The 24,414-nt window shown below is 32.2% G+C and overlaps 4 protein-coding genes across 4 annotated transcripts in view; all 4 read right to left on the reverse strand.

Annotated features, from left to right (window-relative positions):
- Positions 1-947: 947 nt before the first annotated feature.
- On the reverse strand, positions 948-2,125 carry LOC134249184 (uncharacterized). Its single transcript, XM_062731560.1, has 2 exons — positions 1,726-2,125; positions 948-1,477 (listed from the first exon to the last, which is right to left on the reverse strand). The coding sequence occupies exons 1-2, from the start codon at positions 2,081-2,083 to the stop codon at positions 1,023-1,025; spliced, it is 813 nt and encodes a 270-aa protein (XP_062587544.1). The 5' UTR covers positions 2,084-2,125; the 3' UTR covers positions 948-1,022.
- Positions 2,126-4,466: 2,341 nt separating this feature from the next.
- LOC134249144 (uncharacterized) lies at positions 4,467-6,913 on the reverse strand. Its single transcript, XM_062731498.1, has 2 exons — positions 6,173-6,913; positions 4,467-4,941 (listed from the first exon to the last, which is right to left on the reverse strand). Exons 1-2 carry the CDS (start codon positions 6,627-6,629, stop codon positions 4,487-4,489), a joined length of 912 nt encoding a protein of 303 aa, XP_062587482.1. The 5' UTR covers positions 6,630-6,913; the 3' UTR covers positions 4,467-4,486.
- Positions 6,388-24,414, reverse strand: part of LOC134249145 (methyltransferase N6AMT1-like) — a 29,120-nt gene continuing 11,093 nt past the window's right edge. Inside the window, exon 7 of the mRNA XM_062731499.1 lies at positions 6,388-6,479. The gene's annotated coding sequence lies outside the window, so the exon portion shown is untranslated. The remainder of the gene's footprint in view (positions 6,480-24,414) is intronic.
- Positions 14,520-15,625, reverse strand: LOC134249142 (uncharacterized). The gene has a single exon (XM_062731496.1). It carries the CDS (start codon positions 15,581-15,583, stop codon positions 14,525-14,527), a length of 1,059 nt encoding a protein of 352 aa, XP_062587480.1. The 5' UTR covers positions 15,584-15,625; the 3' UTR covers positions 14,520-14,524.

Raw genomic sequence — 24,414 nt, forward strand, 5'->3', positions numbered from 1 at the left:
TCATGAAGGTAATTTACCTTTGATTTTCCTTTAGCATGTTTAGACGGAATGATTCACTGTTGAAATATACTTCATTTATATAACCCAGTCAAATATTATTGTAACATTAAAATTTTAAATCAATTTAAAAAGTTATACCTGAATTTTACCTTTACAGTGAGATTTAAACTTTTAATGTAACAAAATCCCCAGGGGTTACTAGCTCTTCTTTGTTTGTCATATGTTTATTGTTTGATCTTCAAACTAAAACATCAATCTCTTTTCTCAAGTTTGTATCAGTTACTGTTGTAAGTAAAAACTATATATAGTGTAATATCTGCTTTGTTAAATGAACACTATATAGAATAAAGTAAAACGGGATTTTTACCCTTTTGGTATTTTTAATCTAAATCAAACTTGAATTGACACAAAAGATTTTGACAGTTTCATATATTGGCTTCCATTTTTTCTATGACAATCTATCTGCTTTGTTAAATGAACAGTTGTGCTTTCTACCTTTATTTGACTTTTCTACAAATACAGTTAACATTTGAGCTGCAAGTTTGTTGCAGATTTGTAATCAACTATTTCAATGACAGATTAAGTACATTTATAAACTTCTGTTGTTCATATTTGCGATGGAAGAACTTTTTATAAGCTGTTATATAAGCAAATTTATATTATTGTCGTCATATACAATATTGATTTATTATATAACGCTATATATTCGACTGTACAGAAATATATCTCCTGAAAAAATTTAAAATTTTATTTTGGTTTTATTAATCATAAGGGTTTAAATAACATAGAAATTAATCATAATAACACAAAGTCATTTTAACAGCAAATTTTTTTTTTCAAAAATGCATCTCATATTGCTTGAAATTGCAATAAAATTTTTTGTCGTCCTACAAATTTCTAAGAAATATCTAGTTTTTATGCATCAATAATAGCAACAAAACAGCAAGTAAGTGGAAAGTCCAGATTTATCTTTTTATTCTTGTTAGTCTTGGGAAGAGTGGATGTTAAAAAACATTAACAACTCATGAAACAAGAACTCCCGTAAATGATGACCAAGCACCCCCATTTATATTTATGTCCGATGCATCGGTAATTCTTACCCAAACATCGTCATTAATGGACAGATCCAATACAATTGTACTGGTACCACTTGCATAAGTGGTACTATCACCACTAAATATTCTAACAACTGGATTTCCATTCTTCACAATTGAAGCTCTCACTTCGAGACCTGGATGATTAACAAGAGAGACACTGAAGATATAAAGACCAGAAACGGGAGCTTTGAAGACGCTTGTGAAGGGATCCAGTCCGTTACCTACATTTTCTATAACATTTAGGAAGAGAATTGACTGATTTATTCCCATATGTGTTTGATGGTCTGTTGTTACTGCAGTGAAGCCGATTCGCTGTTTGGTCATGATGGAGTGGGTGTACTGCTGAAATTGATGAAATTCAAGCTGCCTTAAATGCCTTCCTGAAATCAAAAATGTTTTATAATATACAATCTACCCTGATAACAACAGCGTTAGTTGAGCAGTTCAACTTAAAATGTTTAGAACTTATCTGAATGAAGAAACAATTTAATCAAAATTAGATCTCTTAGAACATGGAGAAGAATAAAATATTTGTGAATCTCTACATACACATTTCGCCATTAAAGGAACATGATGAAAAATAGGAAGCAATAAATATCTTCCAATTATTTTATTTCAAAATACTCACCTTTTTCACTGTGATTTTTGTGATTTTGTCCAAGATTTTTCATGTTCTGTAAGGACTTAATGCTACCATATCCTGTATATCTAGGTGAAGAAGACCAGTCAGTCATCGGAATGGTTTGGTTTTCTAAGTCCTGTACCTGGTCACTTGTGTACTTCAATTCTTTCTTGATCTGAATATTCTCGGATAACAAGCTTTGGATATTTCTCTCAGCAAGGTCTACTTTTCTGAGAAGTTTTGTTGCTAGGTCTTCAAGATCTTTAACCCTTTTCTCAAGAATTACCATTTTGTTTTCGTCTTTGGAAAGTCCATGAGAGAAGGCAAAAAATAAACAAAAACCTATTACGTATTGAACTATCATTCTGCACGTTATGATCACCAAATGTAGAATGACAAAAAAGATAAGAATATAAAACTAGGCTACTAGACGTTTTGACCTTTAATGATACGAAGAACAGTATATTCTCTTGTGCAATGTTATATGGCATCGAAAATAATTCATTTAAGTTATGAATTTTAGAGTTTCCCACTGTATGCGGTATAAATTTGGTTAAGGGAAGTTTACTTTAACGGAGGAAAATAGTAAACTTTGAAAGATTGAAATTTTCAAAGTTTTCGTCTTCATTTTATTTGGAAGGTATCATCCTGCGTTCTGCACATTAGCGAATCACGTGATCTAGGTGGTCACGTGACATGTTCTGTAGTGTACTGTCACAGAAGCTAAAAGATTTTTCGAGCCTAATATTTCTTTAAATGCGTTATTTTTGTATTAAGAGAACAGTGCATTTGTCAGAATTGGTCAAATCTCGGCAATAATATTGGAGGATAAGGATATCCTTTCCAAGAATGTGTATGATAACCCTCACATCTCGAGTCCTAGATATGACTTGGGAGAGTCATTTACACAATGTGAATAAAGTATGGGCTCCTCCTTTTTATCATGCTAATCTATTTTTTTAAAAGTCTAAAGTAAACGATATTTTAGGAATTAATAGTTATATTCCTTGTTAAGATATTCAACTATTTTTCTAACTGTAAATTGGCGATAAAAGACATATCCCTTCCCCAGCTTGCTTTCACAGGGCAATAGAATTAACATAAGATTTAAACATTTACCAATATTATACTTTCATGTAAATTAGTTGAATCTGATTGGTCGAGAAACATTTGTTAAAAAATACTATTACCTGCTGAATAATGAAGCCACGCCCTCTAGCGTAGCAACAGTCAACACTGCTTGACGACGGGTGATATTCCAAAAAATAGCGACTGTGCAGAATTTACGTATTTGTATAAAACATTCAGTATAAATAATAAATATTGCATGTAGTTGAGTGTAACATTGAAAATTTTCACCCCTCGAAAATCATTGTCAACCTCGGCTGCGCCTCGGTTGACAATGGTTTTCTTGGGGTGAAAATTTACAATGTTACACTCAACTACATGTAATATTTATATATTATTTACTAAAGCAATCGATACAATTAATGGTTGAATTTATGGCAAATCTTAAGTCTACATAAACCGTGTACTAATTAATTAATATAAACTATTGCAAAAGAATTTCCAAGATATACATAAAACTATACTGCCATTCTTTGCAGGCATACGACTGAATCAACCATTTTTGTCACAAGTGATCTACATATTGACGTCATTTTCACCTTTGACGTCCCAACATGGAGTAAAACATAAAAATAAAAGAGGCTATTTATAGAACATGCGAGTGACTATAAGTGTAAAAAATTTCAATCTGATCTGAATTGTGGTTTTGTAATTATAGAGAGAGTCTGCGAACTTTTTGATCACTCGTATTTTGTTTAACTGACAGCGCGTTATCCTATATAAATGAAAATCAAAATATTTTATTTTAAATAAATCGCACTCTAAAAAAACGTGAACTGCCCTAAACAACAGTTTACCAGTGTAACTTGAAAAGCTATGAAAAATATTCATTTCTATTTAATTTTCCATCATTAATCTAAATTGAACAGTTAAGCTTTCAAAAAAGTCTTCATTTTTTAATAGTTTCACGTGGATTGATACGTTTTTGACGTATACGTTCTTGTGGCGTATATGTATAACAAAAGATATGAGATAAAAACAAATATTGTCAATCTCCGTAAAAAATAATTATAACAAATGATATATCGACTTCGTGCTCGGTCGATATGCTTTTCTGTGAAGTCGATATATCTATGGATTGACCTTATCAAATACAATATATAATTACTGTATATAATATTTTTATCAAATCGATTGATGCGTTTCAGCTTTTTGCACACATAATTTAAACTACACCAAACTGAAATTGTTTTTCCTTCTTTGTTATATCTACGTCGCATATATGTATGAGTTGTTTCCCTTTTAGGGGGTAAAATACCGAAATATGATTTTAATCTACAGGGTTCTTTGATTCAAAACAACATATAAGTGAGGAACAGTCATTTGATATGGTTACATCTTAGATTTGAAGCGACACAGCGTAAGAGAATCCAACCCCAACCTCCCGATCATGAAATGGACGCCAAACAACTAGGCGTCCGTGGTCGGTTCAACATCTTCAAAATTCAGCAAAGAAAATTTTTGTAGAGTACTCAGCGTAAAATATGTGCACTGTCATTTAAAAGACACTGATGTAGTAAATAATAAGTGGTTACTAATGGTGACTATTAAAACCGTTATAAATTCTAATTGCAAAAAAAAAAAAAAAAAAAAAAATTGCGACAAACATAAGCCAAACGTAAATCTAAGAGAATTTTATTTAGGATACAAGAACTCCCATAAATGAAGACCAGGCATATCCATGAACATGCACATCAGAGAATGCCTCATGTATTTTGATCCATACATCATCACCAACGTTCAGACTGAGAAGAGCAGTTTTGGACCCAGATGAGTGGGTAGTACTGTCACCGCTAAATATATACGCAATAATCTGACTATTCTTCACAATCGCACATCTAACTGTTTCTCCAGCGTGATTAAGTATGGTAGCACTGAAAATGTACAGTCCGGATACTGGTGCCTTAAAAATGCTAGAATGTGGATCAAGTCCACTGCCTACATTTTCTATGACTTTAGGGAAGAGGACAATCTGGTTTGCTCCCATATGCGTTTGATGATCTGTAGTGACTGCCATGAAACCGACTCTTCCTTTCGTTAGTGGTGGTGTTGTTGTATGGATCATGTTCCCTTCCAGTAGTCTTTTGTTAAGTCCTAGCAACAAAATTAAACTTTATATATTGTATTTTTCGATATTAAAAAAGAATCCTGTCCTATCATGATTCAAACCTTGTCCTTCTTACAGCAATTGAATGAATTACATTTCAGTAAATTGCAATTGCACAAAATTAAGCATACGTATTAGGGCATCTACATGTTTATAAAATATGTATACTACACTTGTGTTTACGAATTCCACCTACTCCACCTTTACAGACCATCTCTTATGAAACTGAAATTAACAGAAATACGATTTAAGGTATGTCACTCGTCAGCTTTTTAGAAAAGTTGACGCAGATCCTCTTGATTCAAAACTATTTATTAATTTTTGTTTTTATAACATATTTAAATTCAACAATGTTAATGTTTTAACATTCAAAGAAAAAACTGCTCAAAAAGCTACAAAGAAGCAAGATTTATGAAGGACTATTTCTTGTGGTGGAAGGATATTTAGCAGATAATTCTGCAAATCTACACATTTATTAAATTTAATATTTTGGAACTTTAGCCTCACATACTTTTATTCGGAGAATATTTTCCGTTACGATATTGCTAGGAATATTTTATATAGGTCTTAATTTACATTTTTAGAACAAGTTTTACACCTTCCTTCAACAAACATTGCCAAAATATGAAGATATGTCAAATAAGTCAGTAAAAGATTTACACCTTTTTTTGCCTGGAAATCAAATATTTCGACAAATATTTCAAAATTAACATCACTGACACCAACTTTTTCTTTCCTTATTTTTAAGTACTCGATACTTGTGACTGATCAGCACTTAAGTCTTAAAAAGCTTGATTTAAGAAAAAGATTTTATTGCCTATTTAGTTTTAATACCCCAAATATGTTACTTTTTAGTGCAAAAAGATCACACAATAATTTACGCGCATTAATTTGCAAGATTTTTTTTATGATAAATATCATTCAAACTATTTTAAGTAAAATAAAATTATATTCATTGCCATGGTTACATCTGATAAATTATGACAAAGGTTAAAGTAATTTACCAAAGAGTTAAAGTTTAAGTGCAAAAAGGTCAAGTTAATTTTACCGTAGATCAGTAAGATGCACACTGATCCCCTATTTTCTCTGCGATTTTGAGTCACACTATATGAGTACTTATCCAAGATATACTTCTTAAAAATTCCTTGATTTAACAAATTTCACGAGTGACATACCTTAAACCACTTTGAAATATTCTATTTAAAAACTTACCGGTACCAGCCTTCATTCTAGTATTGTCATGATTCTCGTCTTGTGTTTTTGTGTCATCAGAAGATTCGTTTGCTTTTGAGGTTTTCATAAGAAGCTTTGGGTATGGAATCTTTGAAGCCTCATCTTGTTTTTCCAGTATCTCTAGCCGTAGGCGTGTATCCTGCAGTTCTTTCCTGATCTGGACATTTTCAGTGGTCAAGCTTTGGATATCGTTTTCTGCCATTTCCAACTTTTTCAACAACTTCATCGTTAGATCTTCCAAATTTGCCACTTTCTCCTCTAAAGGCTCTATTGTAAATTCTTTGCAACATACCTGAGAAAAGGCAAACAGAGAGATGAAAACATACAAGTAGATGAAAATCATCCTGTTCACAATATCCAGTAAAGAGCACAATGTATGACAAAGATAAGAAAATTCAATGCGAATTAAGGGCGTGCGACCTTCGATAATAATACAATGCATATTCTATTTATAAAATCAGAACAGGGAAAGGGTTATTAAAGTAATTAAACATTAATTTATAGTAATTAAGAGTACTGAATATTTAAGATATTTTCACAATCTAGAAAGTTTTATCTTATTTTTCATAAATGAATTTATTACTTTACAAAATTTCATCGTGGTTAGAGCGTCTGCTCTAGAGTCGTGAAGTAAGGAGTTGACCCTTACGTCGCGGGTTCGAATCCTACTGTGGGACGTGGAGACCTGTCTTTCGGATGAGACCGTATAAATCGAGGTCCCATTTCGCAGTAGAAGTTGGCACGAAACAGATCCCTCAATGCTCAATGCCCGAGTGCCGAGTACAGGACGAAATTTTTAGCTCTCCATCGACAAGTGTTGATATCTCCACATGAGTGAAAAATTCTCGATAAGGACGTTAAACAAAATACTAGTAATTTCCAAAATGACATACGATTAATCCTGTCTTTACATGTTAATTTTGAATCCCATTTCAATTATAAGTCCTCATAAATATTATAATATTTGTTTCTCTTGCATACTACAATATATATTCTGAAGAAAAATCTATTTAAGAACTTTAAATGAAACAGTATATATTCATGTCTCAACTTCTGTTTATTCACCAAAACCCAAGCATTTGTACATTTTTTGCATTTATAACATACATTTTGTACAAACTAGTCAGAACTACATGTACATGCACATGTATACTGAGTATATAATACAAGAACAGGATACAAAATAAAAAAAAAAATTATCTGGTTCATTAATTCACGCTGGTGATCAAAAAGTTCGCGAACAAATTGAATAACTTCCATAAAACAAATAAAATAAGGTTTCAATGTTCATTATTTTTAGAATAGCCCTCTCTGATTTATTGCATACATGCCACAGTTTTGCCCATGCGCGAAAAACGTGATCCAGGCGGTCACGTGACTTGCTCTGAAGCATTCTGTTCATAGACGCTAAAATATTTTTCCGAGTCTTATATTTCTTACCATGCAAGTTGATTTTTAAAACAAAAAAGCCCATTTTTCAGAAATGACCAAATCTTGGAAAAAGGATGTCTGGATACGGATATCCTATCCCAGAAATAACATAGTGACCATCACAACACGAGTCCTCTGTCACAGGAACGTCGTTTATCCAATATGGATATAGTTGTGGAGACCTTCTTTTTATCATATTTAATATGTTAAGGTATATCACTCGAAATTTGTTAAATCAAGGATTTACTGAGAAGTATATTTCGGATAAGTACTCATACAGAGTGACTCAAAATCGCAGAGAAAATAGGTGGTCAGTGTTCATCTTACTGATCTACGGTACAATGAAGTTGACCTTTTCTCACTAAAATTTTCAGTACATGTATTTGCTTAATTACTTAAATCTTAATTATATTTTATCAGATGTAACCATGGCAAAAAATATGATCTTAATTTACGTAAAATACTTTGAATAATATTTATCATTGAAAAAATCTTGCAAATTAATGCACGTAAATTATTGTGTGACCTTTTTGCACTAAAAAGTAACATAATTTGGGGTATTTAAAAACTAAATAGGCAATAAAACATTTAATAAATCAAGCTTTCTACGACTTAAGTGCTGATCAGTCAAAAGTATTATGTACTTTAAAATAATGGAAGAAAAAGGTGTGGATTTCTGTGATATCAATTTTGAAATATTGGTCAAAATATCTGATTTTCAGGCAAAAAATGGTGCAAATTTTATATTGACTTATTTGACATATCTTCATTTTTTGGCAAAGTTTGTTGAAGGAAGGTGTAAAACTTGTTCTCTTAATATAAATTAAGACTATATTAAATATTCCTAGCAATATCATAATGGAAAATATTCTCTTAGTAACAGTATGTGAGTCTAAAGTTCCAAGATATTAAATTTAATAACTGTGCAGATTTGCATAATTATCTGCTAAATATCCTTCCACCACAAAAAATAGTCCCTCACAAATCTTGCTTCTTTGTAGCTTTTTGAGCAGTTTTTTTTTTCGTTGAATGTTAAACCATTAACATTGTTGAAATTAAATATGTTATAAAAATTGAATTTTGATAATAGTTTTGAAGTAAGAAGTTATGCGTGAACTTTTCCAAAAAGCTGACGAGTGACTTACCTTAAATTTAAACGATATTTTAGGGATATAATAATAATAACATTGTTAAGACATTCAAGCATTTTTCTCGCTGTAACTTCCCAATCTTTCATTACAAATTGCCTAACAGAAGGCACATCTCTTCCCCAGCTTGCCTTCGTTGGGCTACAAAACAAACGTCATTTCTAACCATATCCATTCCATTACTAAAGCAATCAATTCAATTTATGATTAAACGTCTGGAACGTCTATTGTCTTCATAAACCTTGTACAAATTACTGTAAGATACTTCAAAGAAATTTCCAAGTTATACGTTAAACTTAACAGCCGTACGCTGCTTGAGTAAGACTGTGACAACCATTTTTCGTCACGAGGTACCTACATATTGACGTCATTTTCAAATTGTGACGTCACAATGATGGAAAGAATTATTGATTTTCATATGCAATTTATAAAACATGTGCATGACTATTGGTGTGCCAAATTTCATTCTAATCTGAATCGTGGTTTTGTTAATACAGTTCGCGAACTTTTTGATCACTCCTCGTATTTGCCAATTCCCTAAATTAATGAATTATTTAACAAGGAATTTTTGATGCATTTGCCAAAAAACTTAATTAAGTGAATACATTTCATAAAATGCAATTTTCATTCATTCCTAGAACAGTATATTAAAGCCAACTATTACATTCATGAAACTTTTCTGCACTTATGCAATTAATAAAGAATGATATAGTATTTAGAACTTTTAATGTAAATTAAAATTGAATGAAAAAATGAATCATCGTGCTTTTGTAAGAAAGTGGATCTACTAATTTAAAAAGCAAAAAGTATGCTAGATTCAAATAGAACACAATCTTAATGTAAAAAGAATTCAAACTGATTAGATCAAAAGAGCAGTAATTGTAGAATGATTTTTGTTTTGTTTTCCTGCGGCTTATTTTGCAAATTAAGATTTAATCCCCTTTAAATCTGTAACAAAAATCATTAATATTTCCTCATTCAGACGTATTTTTGTTTTTTTATTTGCAAAGAAGCATATTTTCTATTTGAATAAATCCACTTTCTTTTACCATTTTGTAGCTAAAACTACTGCTTGAATGAAGGAGACGGGGATAACGAACAATAACCGAATAAATCCTGAAAAAATAAGAATCATCAACAGAAAAAGGCTCTGCCCCTGATTTGTATTGTTTTATGGACTTTTGATCTTGAAAACTGTTCCTTATCTCCATATGTTTCATTAGAGGTATAATCAGATGTCATGATAAATAAGGATTTTTTGTCCGCTGTTCAGAACCGCTTTGCGACCACTGTCTGGATAAGGTAAGCGAAGTAATCCATACGTAAAATTTATAAGCAGAACTGATTTATCTTTTTATATGGATATATGTAAATGAATAAGTATATGGAAATAGCAATAGGTATTTAAGCTCATAAGGCCATTTAACAAAACAAAATTGAAGCATAATTAACAAACACATTCCTCCAGAAACATCAAAGGAAGGATCAGGTGCTATCGAGGAGTGAGCGTTCCCTGCCCACTGATAACATCCGTCTAGAGGAAAAAAAAAGAAAAATTCAGTGGTTTCAGTTCCGAATTAATCATAAAATATTAGCAACAAACTCCTTTTTACATAAAATTATGAAAATAGGTTCATATGGGTGTTCTTTTTGTGAAACTGAAACAGAAACTATTGCATATATCTTCTGGGAATGTGAAGTAATACAAGACTTATTGAATAGTTTTGATAATTATTGTTTTAGAAAGATTCATATTAATGTTGTATATTCAAAGAAAGAATTCATATTGGGATCTTTTGCAAAAATAGACAAAATGAAATATCTCATTGCTCTTCGAATTAAATATTTTATCTATAGAATGAGATGTAGTGGTAAAAACTTCTCCTTGAATGGACTGATATCCTCCATCAAATATATGTATGAAACAAACAAGTACAGGGTGTTTCAGCAAACATGTCGGTTTCAATATAAAGTTAGACAGCATTAATGAAAGATGTTTTTTGGAAAAATGAAAACAGCATAACTATACAATTTTATCAATATCAAAGTTGAAATAATTCTGAATCAATTATTTTCAATACAAGCATTTTTAAAGTTTGAACCTCAGTAGCAATTTTCAATTTAACGTCATTCTTATGTGTTCTAAAAATTCACACTATTTTCAGTCAGCTTCCTCAATTTGTCTCTGAAGTCCTTTATGACATTTATTTGGACATTTTTAATGAAGAGTCTGTTTCCTAGAAAGATGGTTTTCGTATGAGTACTTTTCTCAAAATCTTATGCATCAACATTAATAATTTTGAAGATTTCCTGTTTGTAGTGTTTAGTTTATAAAAATCCATGGATCCATTTCTGAAGAAAAAACTCACAAACTAATTTTTGAAAATGTAATCAAAACTTCAATAGAAAAAAAATGTATTGACTTTATTTTATATTGTTTATATTACAATGAAATTGCAAGAAATTGAGCTTTAATATACAGTTATAATTTTATAAATATTTTATTATTGTGCAAATATATAGACATCAAAAGTCGGGACATGTTTGTTGAAACACCCTGTACATTGCATATAAGAACAATACTCAGTTGACTTTTGACGAAGCATGGAGCCCCCTGGAAGAATCTGTTTATGTAATTTTTGGTTATCTCACCATCCCTTCTCTCTCTCTCTCCCCCCCTCTCTCTCTTGCTCTATTTTCCCATTCTCTCTCTCTTTCTCTCATAAAACAAGATGTGTTTGTGAAACACTGTGCCCCCGGCGGCAACAAAGTTCGAAAAAGTTATTTTTAGCATAAAGGTTACAGTCAAGGTCACAAGGTCATTGACCTCGGTGTCGTTTAAAAGCACTTAATTAGTGAAGTAGGCATACCAAATATAAAGTCTCTATCTCCCATGGTTCAAAAGTTATACCGAAAGTTCGAAAAATCTATTTTTAGCATATAGGTCACAGTCAAGGTCAAAAGGCCATTGTCCTTGGTGTCAGTTGAAAGTGCTTATTTAGTGGAGTATGCATTTTAAATATGAAGTCTCTATCTCGATCTGTTCAAAAGTTATGGCGAAGGTTAAAGTTGATAACAAATAGAATAAAAGTAGGTCAAACTCCAAGGTCAAGGTCAAGAGGTCAAATTTGTTGGTACCCAAAGAAAGGTCATGTCACAAGTAACATACCTATGAATTATGAAAGCCATAACCCCAACCACTCAATAGTTATGGGCTAGGTTAAAGTTGGGGGACAAACAAACAAACAAACAAACAAACAAACAATCAAACAGACAGACAGACAGACAGGACAAAAACAATATACCCCCGATCTTTCGATCCGGGGGCATAAAAATACAGAAAATGTATATTCGTATTGTAAAACTTTGTATTAAAATCTGTAAAAAAAAAAAAAAAAAAAAAAAAAAAAGAAAAATCCGTAGACTATTCAGTGGTGAAAGTTATGGTCAAACAATTAGTAGGAAGAATGTCAGTCAACATTTGACTCAAAAATAGGTTGTTTTTGCATACAATTGTATGGATCGTAAAACTTGCAAAATGATGATCTCGATCCAACGCTACTCAAATTAATTTTCAAAATATTCTTCATCACTTGCATACGGTGTTTATATCTTTCAGTTCATTCGATACGCAAGAGCATGCTCTATGTATGAACAATTTCTATAACGAGGTCAATTATTGACAGATTGCTGAGACAAGAATATCAACAGTCTAGTTTAAAGTCTTAAGTTCTTTGGTAGATAAAATGACTCTGTCAGCATAAATAATAAACATTAAGTCTAATGATGACTGACTTTTTTCATTCTAATTGTTTGACTATTTTATGCACACTGAATTGTCGACGAAGGTTTTCGTTATTTTCCGATGACGACAAGGAGCACACGGCGAGTGAGATGGGTCGGCATGGGAATGCTCACTTCCCCATGGCACTTGATCCCTCCTCTGATGTTTTGGAGGTCTCTTTATGTTGTTTAATGGACGTTTGAGCTTGAATACTGTTCGATATTTCCATATACTTCATTCATTTATATATATCCATAACAAATCACATAACATTTCTGCTTATAAATTTTACGTATGGATTATTTTGCTTAATTTATCTAGACAGTGGTCTCAAAGCGGCTCTGACCAGTTGCTTTGCTCTTGATTTGTAATGTATATTATAATATGGACTTTTAACTTGAAAAAAATTCGTTTCTCAATATTTTCATAAATAGTTATACGAAAGTAAAGCACCATTTAATCATTTTCTTAAGAAAAAACCAAGCAAAGATTGGTTCTGCCTTTGAGGCAGCAAACATGCATGTACTTGATTTCTAGCATCTGATTTTAAGCCGGAGGACCAATATTTTATAAAAAGTGGGCTACACGTAACATTCTGCAGTTAATGCATTCGTGGCATGATTTTTGAAAGAAGTTCGTTTGTTGTTTAACGTCCCCTTTCGAGAATTTTTACTCATATGGAGATGTCTTTGAAAGAAGTATTGAGTTAAAGTTCAAGGCAAAAAGATATTTAGCCTTATGATTCAATTAATGGCCATGAGTGCAGAGTAAAGGTCTTCATTTGAAGCCATTGCCACGATGACCATGCTTTGACATCTCATGAGTGAAATGTATAATATGTATAACTACAAGCAACATATCACCATGAACGTTTTTTTTTTTTTACCAAAATCAGTACTTTCGAATAAGTATTGATGTTTGTTCCAATCAATGTCCCTGGAGAGAAGTTATACATGGGAATGCAAAGAATTAAAATAAAAACAAGCAGATTGTGAATATTCAAATCTTCATAAATTGTTCCTGGGGATTAATGCAATCTATTATTCATCAATCTAAAACGTATTACCTTGATTCAATATTTTTTCCCAAATTATGAATCGGATCCTCGAGTTAAAATGAAGAAAAATTAAGACCAAATTTTCACGCAATATATGTTAACAGCATAGTCTTTTGATCTAGATGAAAGGTCATTATATGACTTTAAAAAATTCAGGTTAATTAAGAAAAAAATCTTTACAAATCTTCTGAACTCAGAACATCAAAACAAAACTATTTCGGGGATTTTTTTTTCTATAGTCTCTACTGGAATGTAAAATATTAAAAGTGTTTCAAGAAACAATTCTGTTGCGAATGATCTTATTGATTTATTTAGATTAATTTAAATGCCAGCAGGATGTTGCAGATCTCCAATATATGTAGCATGACTTTGATACATGTATTAGGTTATGGATTGGAGATGGGTTGACCGAAGTATCCTTCGTTGCTTTTTCCATGAATGATCTTTCCTGGGGTATCATTGAAAATGAATTTATAATAATTTTAAATGATCGTCGATATTATTGCAAGACTTAAAGCTTAAAGATGGTTCAATTTTATGAACATTATATAAAGTGATTAAAGTTCATTCTAAATCATAAAACAGCTGCAATGTGAACAATCTCATATCGTGTTCTTTCTTATACAAAATTATTGTTCCGGAATAGGCGTGGCATTTCCTGAACAAAACGGATGGGTCCCTTTAAGAAAATCTGCCAAGTGATAAAGTTGCTAGTTATCATAATTGTATCTTTTTGAAAGTAATTCTACAAAGGAAGAAATATGACGAAAGATAACTCTAATAACCACAGCACAATAATATCACTTCTATAACATCAAAGGAGAGCGTGTAAAAAAGATAACGGGGGACTATATTTTTTCTCTCTAAATTTTTCATACATCATTCCCTACAAACGATAGAAGCAACACAAAGTAATTTTAAACATTGTTTAATTTATTGTATAATATTTGTCTCTGAAAGTTGAATATCCGTTTAGCTTCCGCATAAATTGTATATGCGGGGGCAAGAGCTCTCTGTACATAAAAATCATCTCTTAGTATATCCATCTCGTCTTCGTATTCTTCGTTGTAATCACTTTGTCTGTGATCTTCAGATAATAAATGAGCTTTATTTGTTTGTTGAATTTCCTCTTCAAATGTGGAGTTTACTTTTCTATTAGATGAACATTGTCTGAAAGGTCCTCCAAGAGCATGATCAAACATTGACAAAGATTCCTCAAATTTTTCAAATAATCCAATTACAGAGAACCATTGCCGAAGATGACGGGCTATATAATTTGCAATGAGGCCTTTTTCATTATCAGATAATTTATCATTTTCCAACTTCTGTCTGTGCCAACAGGGTAATTTTAAAACTTCTGCAGAAGAATTTGAATGACGACTAAAGCAAAGATGAGACGAATATAAAAACTGGTTCAAAAGTAATCCCCCATTTTCAATAATCCAATCCCGAAGAATAAAAGTTTTAGATTTAACAAGTGAACAAAATTCGTGCGTGCCACTGTTTAAACAGTAGTTATAAAAAGACACCATACTTTCAAAGGGATCACGAAAGAAGGTAAAGTAGTGACATTTGCGTTGCAACTTTTCACAAAGCCCAAATGCAAATGTTCCTCTGTGAATGTCTATCCTGTTTTGGAATGAAATTGTATTTGGATTTCCTGTGTCCCACAGCAACCTGTTTTTGGAATTCATTAATGGGGACATCGCCATATTTTTGGCGTAAGATAAATTGTTCAGACACGTGATCACGTGACTTCCAGCTGTTCGTGGATGATGAACGAACACAAGTGTTCGATTATCTTTCTTTATATCCTGCATAACGACAGATTGCTTGTTGGGTTGAAGATAGAAGTTTGGCACTGTGAAGTTTTTAGGCAGCCACGCCAGTCTGGACAACAAAATGTTCTCTGCTGTTCTTTCTCTTTTTCTTTGTAGCACATATTCGTCATTTTGAAATGTTTTTAAAGAGCGCATTACTTCTACGATTTCTTCATCTTTAGTACTGCAAAAGCGAAAAGAAAATAATTACTACAGATATTACTTTAACAATACAACAAATATTATTATATCAATATATCTCTATCTTGAATGTCTAGTACGTTGTAGTTTATGTCGGTTGATACATGTATCTATCTTATAAAATTCAGTCAAATAGTGTACCATCTTCGCAAGCCAAGGGTACCTTGGGTTGCGAAGATGTCAGTGTGCTAGATTTTAATCTATATATTTCACATCAAGACAAACGATATACATTCATTGTACATCAAAGGAAAATTAAATATATGTCAATAATATCTGATGGTACAAACAGCGTTTCTTGCAATCAATGGTCTAAATTTGTATCATCTTATGGTCTGTCAACAGCACCCAAAAGATAAAAAGGCCTCGATGGAAATGAATCAACAATAACTTCGTATAGACTTTGTTTTTACTGTTCATGCGTACACCGTTGCTTGATTTTTTTTTAACATTATATTTAAGATGTTTTCATAATTATATCGAAATTTGAGATATATAATATTAGAGCTATCGACCTTTTAAGACCCTAAACCAAAAAAGAAAGTTTTAATTGTATCATTCTGTTTATAAACCTTTTCTTCGAACAACAAGGAAGAAATACAACATTCAACACAATAACTTCAACGAAGATTGATCCTTGACATTGGCAATATTTTTTTGTAGTTAACCTTCTTTTAAATTTTCAACGCAAGTGAGTGTATATTTAGATTCTGCAAATTGAAAGGACTACTCCACTTGCTCCACCAGTTAAAGTCACCTTTAAAAAAATCTTTTAAATTAATATAATCAACTTATTTAGTCACATGTGTATTGAAATCTTTGAAATGAATTCTAAATTAATTGCAAGGGTCCATGAAATTTGCAGTTTCCGGTAATAAAAGAAATTTCATCAACCTATAACTTGTATAAGTTTGAAATTCAAATCAAGAAAAGAAGTCTATGTTAATCCAAATAGTTTTCGTTCTGCGGAAATAAGTTAAAGCCCAGGTAGCAGAAATATATATAATAGGTAAATTAATTTTTTATAGTGGCATACATGATACTTTGAACTGGCTGACTCGCGTCAACGAGGATTATTTACTGCAGTTCTTCAATGTCTGACAGTCTGTAAATATACTGACAGCCTGATAAATATCTCTAGGCAGGGGCACCCTACGGGACAACAAAGTCGAGGGTAGAGGAACAGCTGGTAAAAGAGGCGACTGAAGGGAACTGCATCGAATGGTTGAGAGTATTTGATATATTTGAGGCTATATTCATTAAAAGTACAATTCTAAAGAAGTAGTTTGTCCTTTGACCTAATGCGTTTATTTGACCCCTTCCTATTGTATCGACACATTTTTAGCCAGTTGCTTTTTTAAAAAATTGGGTATTCAGTGTATACTAAAATGTAATATGATTGGTAAAATACACTTTTTAAGTACGTCTGTCTAGTTTAATAAGATAAAGGGAAACACAATACTAGTATGCAGGGAAGTACGACATATGGTGATCTCTGTGCCGAAATAATTAACTCCTTATTTTAAGTAATTGATGAGGAACTGGCCATCTTTGTATATCTTTGGGAGGAAAACAAACACTGGATATTGCACAAATGAATAACCAGACGTAAAATACACAATTATGAATGTTTTCATCCATGTTTATAAAAACAGCCTAGTAATTTCGTATATTAAAATGCTCATTTCGCCTGATGATATCCATATTTCGACTGAAATCAACGATTAATTAAAGGAATAATTGATACAAGTATTACATGTTTCATACTTCGCGTTGTTAATACATTGCTCAAAATGGATTTTTTAAATGCTTTTGCAAAGTTTTGCTTTCCCATTGAATACTGCCCAAATCTTTCCTCTCATTATAGCTTCGTGCTTGCCAATGAACCCAGAATAGCAAGCATTTATCATAACATTAGTCCTCTGACAGTTGACATACATCAGGGATCGAATAACTTCTTAAGATTAGTAGTAAAATCAGCACTTTGACATAAATGGGTGCAAGCAGGTTCTGGATTATGTCAGTGTAAAATATTATGAGGCAAAACGCCGTGAAAAAAATAATAAATTGCACAGATAATTATCGAAAAAAGAAACATGAATCTGAGTTATGGCGAAGAGGTTTTTCTCGCTAGTGTCATATTGCATAACTAGAAACAGGAAACGCTTGCGTCAGATTAGGGCATTTTTACATCTCGTGCCACTTTAATGGCCTTCAAAAGTAAAGTCACAAAAGTATTTTTCTCGCATTATCTCTAACTAAAATCAACGTCAATTAGCTTTTTTTCAAGTCTGGGACAATAAACATATCTTTAAAGTGTCAACCCATTCAGAATCAATGCACGTCAAATAGTGTAAGGTTTTTTTTAAGTCCCGCTTATTTAAATCCCGCGACAGGTTGATGTTTACAAATACTTTATCAGTCAAAATTAAATATCCTGACAGTTATGAGTCCTGAAGTATAGCGTCCCACGTGCGATTGTTTTTGGAGTAAAATGATAAATAGAGGATTTACCCAAGCAACAAATTAGCCTTGGATTATTTGTCAATATTTTAGGTGGACGGGGGCAAGACAAAGATCAAGTGCAAATTTCGAAGAATGGTAAAAAGTTATGTAAATATTGAGACATATTTGGGCAGACAACACAAGTATTTGGTAGATTTTTTTGGTACAATAATCGCCTGTCTACGGGAACATTTTTCATGCACCTAATTCCAGTTGGGATTAAAAAGATCACAGTGTCGTTTACAGAGGGAAAGTTAAATTAATTTTAAAAATAAAATTGACCCAACATTTCTTAAATGTCAACTAAAGACTCGGGTAAAAAAAATATATGATTTAAAATGGTCAAACATGTTGATCATAGTTCGAGTGTCTGGGAATATGTCAACCTGACAAATTGATAATGAGCTTTTAACTTCTGTTCACCTTAAAAGATAATTACGCCAATTTACACAGCAAGTCTCTAAACTCAGCAACAACGAATGAACTATTGACATATAATGGACGAACTTTGGGACAAAACTGCCAACATATTGACCCTAGTTATGATCTGACACCATGACACAGGGAAATTGTAATGAAAACAATGATAGCGCACATATTGTACAGTCATTATGAATTTATCTTTTGACAATTGCCATAAGAACAAATTTTATCAAAGAAGGCATGTTTTTGAAAAGACCAAAGGCATCCTTTAAAAGTTGATAATATCGTAATATTTTTTCAATGCCTCATACTACTTTTTTGATTTTGAAATTATTAATTCTCAAGAGACACTTTTACAATTATTGCTATTAATAATTATTTATTAAACCAAATGTATTGCATTGACTACTTACTCGTCTTGCAAACTTGGATTCTTGCAAACCAAAAGTAAGAAAAATCCAGACACTAAAACAGTTACTGTAATGAAAGTAAGTGCAACTCGCGAAAACGTTGACATGACAAGTGAAGGGATAATCTTCAACTCGTAGATAATCCTTAAGGAGGCAGCACAACTATACTGGAAATGTAGTTGTCATTTTCCAATAGAAGTCCTGCACAAATAGTTTTATGAATGACAGCAATGAACAAACAAGATTTAAATTGTCCAAACTTCGCAAAAAGCCTGTATGATTACATGACACTTGTGACACGAGAGAAAATGATCCACTTCAGTACGCGGTACATACTGCGAATGTTTGTATATACATGCAGTCATGCTCTTTTCCTCTCCGCTTCAAGGAAATCGAACGCCAGCGCTTCACGGTATGGAGAGCAATACGCGAAGTAATAATTAGTTTAAATGACAGCGGCAGGATTTCTCCTCTACCATAATAGAAAAGTATAAATTAGGGTATGGATAACCTTTTCAAACAGTGGTGGGAAAGCAAGGAATATTCAAATAAATATTTAATCATCTGTTGGTATCTATTTAAAATCATTTGTTTGCTCAGATAATCTTCAGCAATATTGAGACGTCACCACTTGCTTGTGGAGGGCTGCAAACTCTTAAGCTTTTACATGTAAGCAGTGAAGAATCAACTATCTTCTATCACAAAAGATATCTTTTATACAGGTTTGATGGTCATCATGCTCCCTCTGCAAAAGGATATCATTATTCACCCTACTATTGCCGAGATTTGGCCATTTCCTTGTAAAAAATTACTTGCATGGTAAGAAGTATAAGAGTCGGAAAAAACTTAAAGCTTCTGGTACAGAACGCTAAGGAGCATGTCACGTGACCACCTATATCACGTGATTCGCGCATGGGCATAACGGCTGCAGATGGCATTAAAATCGGAGAGAACTACTTTGAAATATTTTCAACACTGAAACCCTATATATCATTTCTTTTTTGGGAAATTATTCAATTAGTTCGCGAACTTTTTGATCACCCCGCGTATCTTTAAAATTTGCTCGTGTACTCATAGAGTAAACTCTTTGCTATCAAATCAACTTGGAGAAATAAATTCCATATGCTGATGATAACTGTATATTAGCACATAAGTAAGGGAAGCTGAAATTTTCATCCAAAATGTTCCTAGAGCAATACATTATGTACTTTGAAATTTTGAGTTGCTGACTCTTATTTAAAAAAAAAACAACGGGCTCCAAGTATAGAACTTATGATTAGTTAGCCCTTGTAAAAGATTTGAAGCCACCGATAGTTTTAAGATTTTAGCCTTTAAATTACGTGTAAAACATGATAGGAAAGAAAAAGGTCCCAAATAATCAAAAATGAACACGCAACACTAGGGCTTCTGTATGCATTTATAATAGCTAAACCGTTACAAGTCACATCACCAATGACGAAGAAAACGACGTCAAATAATCGAAAGACTTTTCAAACCTTGTAGAAGGTATCTTCAACTCTTTTGTCTACCTGATTCCAGACTTAAACCTACAACGAAGATCTTTCTTTAAAAATCTGTTTCAATATTTAGCCTGTTCTGCATTGACAATCTGATCTTCAAATCATCGGAGCTCAAAACTGGCCGGTACATGTACATATGTATGGTAAGATTTTTTGAAATGAAACACTGCATAACATGTAAAAATGTGAAACAATTTCTGATCAATTTCATCGTAAGCAATTTGCAACTAAATACACATTCTTAGTTTCTTAAATTCTATGGTCGTTATAATAATGAACTTGTTAACAAATATAACCGATTATTGGTTCGAATTTTGGTTGTCTTGTTTCATACCAGTAGAAGTGTTAGACCTTTGTTTTATATAGAAAATGACTCAGGAATGATTCGTCTGCCTGATCAAAACAAAGGTCTCACAGTTGAAGTACCGGTCATCATGGGATGTTTACTCCTCATAGGCACCTGAGTCTATCTCTGGTCTTATGCCCTTGTATTCTATGGATCCTTTTGAAATTCAATCATCCTTCATTATCTTCACTTTTTTTACACAAATGAGAGAAAATGGCATAATAACAACTTTAAATGAATGCGCACAATCAGATAAACACAGTTTTAATTTCAGGTACATGTACTTTGTTTTATAAGTGAAAGTAATCCAATTGTAATTCAACATTTCAATTTTGCCATGATAAACGGCAAAACGCATGTACAGGTAGTTTACATATTTCCATAAAAAGGGAAATTTACGAATAATAATTTAGCGAAATGCAATGTTAAATGCAAAGGATTTTGTATATACAATTTGTGCTACATTGTACCGATATGTACCCATATAAATTTGACCAACATACGCGTAAGAATGGTACATGCAGATCTAATACTCTTTAATTTGTAACTAATTTTGCTAAATTCCTTATAATAAGGTCACCATCTATATGTTCTATCTTTACTTGTTTTTGCTGTAAGGAACGTCTAGCAGTATTGGCATATTTTTACACCAAGTCAAGTTAGATTACCATGAATTAATCTTCGCTTGACAGATAACATAAGTCTGTGTATACAAAAATACATGGCGCGGCTGTTGGTATATCGGATAAACTTCAGCTTCTCAAAACAATACGGAGCTGTTCCGGCTGATATTGCCCCGCGATAAGGGCTGAATTCTGCGCTTTCTCCCTCGGTGGGAGAGAATGAAATTACTGTTTTTTAATGTGACTGACAGCATTGATGAAACCTCCCACTATGAAGTTTGTTGAAAGATTGCACAAAAAATATTCTTTTAAATTTTACTTACCATTTCATTAATCTAAATTTCTGCAAAGGCGTTGACGCCCTTTGCAAATATTTAAGAACAACGTTAAAATTACAAAACATTAATTTGCAGGGTAATAAAATAATTTCCGGTTTTCTTTTTAATTTGAAGCTTGCATGCTGTTATTGATGCTTTTCTCAAATTTAATATCGCTTTCTTTTATGTTTATATCTCAATTCTAAAAGATTAGAAGTATTTCAAAGTAGGATCAGCACAGACTTATAACGCATGGGACCCTAACCAAATGCAAAGGGAATACAGATATCTTATTGAAATTAAGAGAATGTACCTTTGAAGCAAACATATTGCCAGTCGGGTGCCAATGTTGAAAGAAAGAAACTATTTGAAATTCAATGTTAATGCAAATCCATTTTACAAATTCTTGAATTCGGCTAGAGAATTTATAGATAAATTTATTTACATTAATAATTATTTTATAAAATGTATTCGACCGCAAAACGTAGATGAAGTACATGAAAATATTCGATGAAAAAGTATTTTATGGCCAAGGAATCCAATGTAGGATGTATTCTGTATAATATCATGAATGTACCTTTTGTTTTTCTTCCTGTTTGTACAGCAGTATTATTAAAGGATTCAAACATTATCAGTACAATTTATTTCTGAGATTCCTGTCGAAGGATTTCTATTAAAGCAATATAAGCTGCATTTTTGAAAAAAAATTATTTTGCTGTTAAAATGTGTTATTATGATAAATTTGCATGTAACTTAAACCTTGATGATCAATTAGACTAAAATAAAGCAGAAGACAGACTTCTATATATATACAATCCAAAGTACAGTTTTATATAAGAAATCATTATTGTGCAGGACAACAATAATGTAATTTTGATTCAATCAACGCTTATAAGTAGTTCTTCCATCGCAAATATGAACAACATAAGTTTATTAATGTCATTTTTTTTTCTGTCATTGAAATAATTATTTACAATTCTGCAACGAAAAATTCTGCTATCAAATCTGTAGTTTTAATTGCTTTAAGAATTCCGTCGAGAAAATTGCTAAAGATGTGATTGAAGGAATTCTTTGAACATTTGTCAGAATAGATAGCAAGATATAGAAATATAAAGTTTCTTATTTGACAGTCCAAGAGCAAAGGACAACTTTATTGGGTGCGTATCATTACCGCTACATTTTCAAAATTTTCATTACCGCTACATAGTCATTACCGCTACAGAAAAACGTTACCGCTACATATACATTACCGCTACATTGCCTCTTTCGTTAGCCAACCATTTATGCGTGTACAGTACAACCTATATATGTACATGCATAAGACCCGTTCCCCCTGCTCACCACGGGGAGGTGAAAGTAGGACTTTGAACAGGATGGGGTATTTTTATTCAAATCAACCAATAATTCGTCGAGGTCTGTTTTGCAACTTTTTTCAACTCTTTTTAACGCATCTCCACAATTTTGAAATTTTTTCTAAATTTATAACCATCGATAAGTAAGCCGACATTCCCTCGATTTGTAACAAACTTCTCAATGGTGGCCATAATGTTCAGATGACGCTAAATAATTAGTTTCGACTGCAGAGTTATTTATATATAAATGTACTCATTCTGATTAGACAGTGAGTGAATTTTGTTGATTAGAACTTATATACCGAACCATACCTGGCTAAAGCGATACGTAGCGGTAATGAGTTGTTTTTGGCTGATTCAGTATGTAGTGGTAATGAGTTGTTTTTTGCCGGAAAAGTGTAGCTCGAAAATCTGACAAAATGTAGCGGTAATGAGTTGAAATTTTTGGCAATGTAGCGGTAATGTTGACCTCCCACTTTATTCTATCTATCCTTCCATTTCCAGCAAATTCTAAGTGATAGAGGAACTAAAAAAAATAAATGCATGAAAAAAATATTGGTTCAAGCTGATAAAGTTTGTTACAAAGTAGTTTTTTTTTTTTTTTTTTTTTTGGAAAATCTCATTTTAAAGCCTATTTGGAAGAGCTTACTTTTATAATTTCACAACTTTACTCAGAGTTCACTTTCAATGGATAAAACTTATCAAAAGTAAAGTTTCTGTTTTACACCCTTTCTGTCTCTCTGACATATTTTAAAACATGTTTGAAAGACAACGTCATCCGAAAATATACAATGTAGGTCAGACAAAGCGACTAAGCCAGTCAGACACCCTAAAAGTTTGGACTCTGGAGATCTAATAATGAAACAAATTGGTATGCTCCAAAAATCTGATCAAATGTCCAATATTTGGATGTAAGGATCCTCATATATTTACAAATCCCAATATACTACATTTAATGGAGTTCTCAAACAGTTTGGGTCGAAATGTAGACCTGCCAAGTCATTCACATTTCTACAGTGCCGATATTGAAGCTATAATTTTATGCATAACTCTCATAATTATATTACATATAGTTAAGCGTGATTTGTGTATTATTTTCTCTTTCTTTGCTTAAAATATTAATTACATTTTCTTCTACAGAACATTTCTTTCTGTCATTTTTGAAAAATTACACTATTCGTCATGTTTTTTCCCTTAATTTGTCACACACAATATGTGCAATATACTGACATTTCATAAAATGTTATGCAAAACAGCAAATTAGCTCTAAGTACATAATATACCGCCCAC

The sequence above is a fragment of the Saccostrea cucullata genome, unplaced genomic scaffold (genome assembly GCF_032062105.1).
Source record: "Saccostrea cucullata isolate Sc308-1 unplaced genomic scaffold, CSIRO_AGI_Scuc_v1 ctg25, whole genome shotgun sequence".
Lineage (NCBI taxonomy): Eukaryota > Metazoa > Mollusca > Bivalvia > Ostreida > Ostreidae > Saccostrea > Saccostrea cuccullata.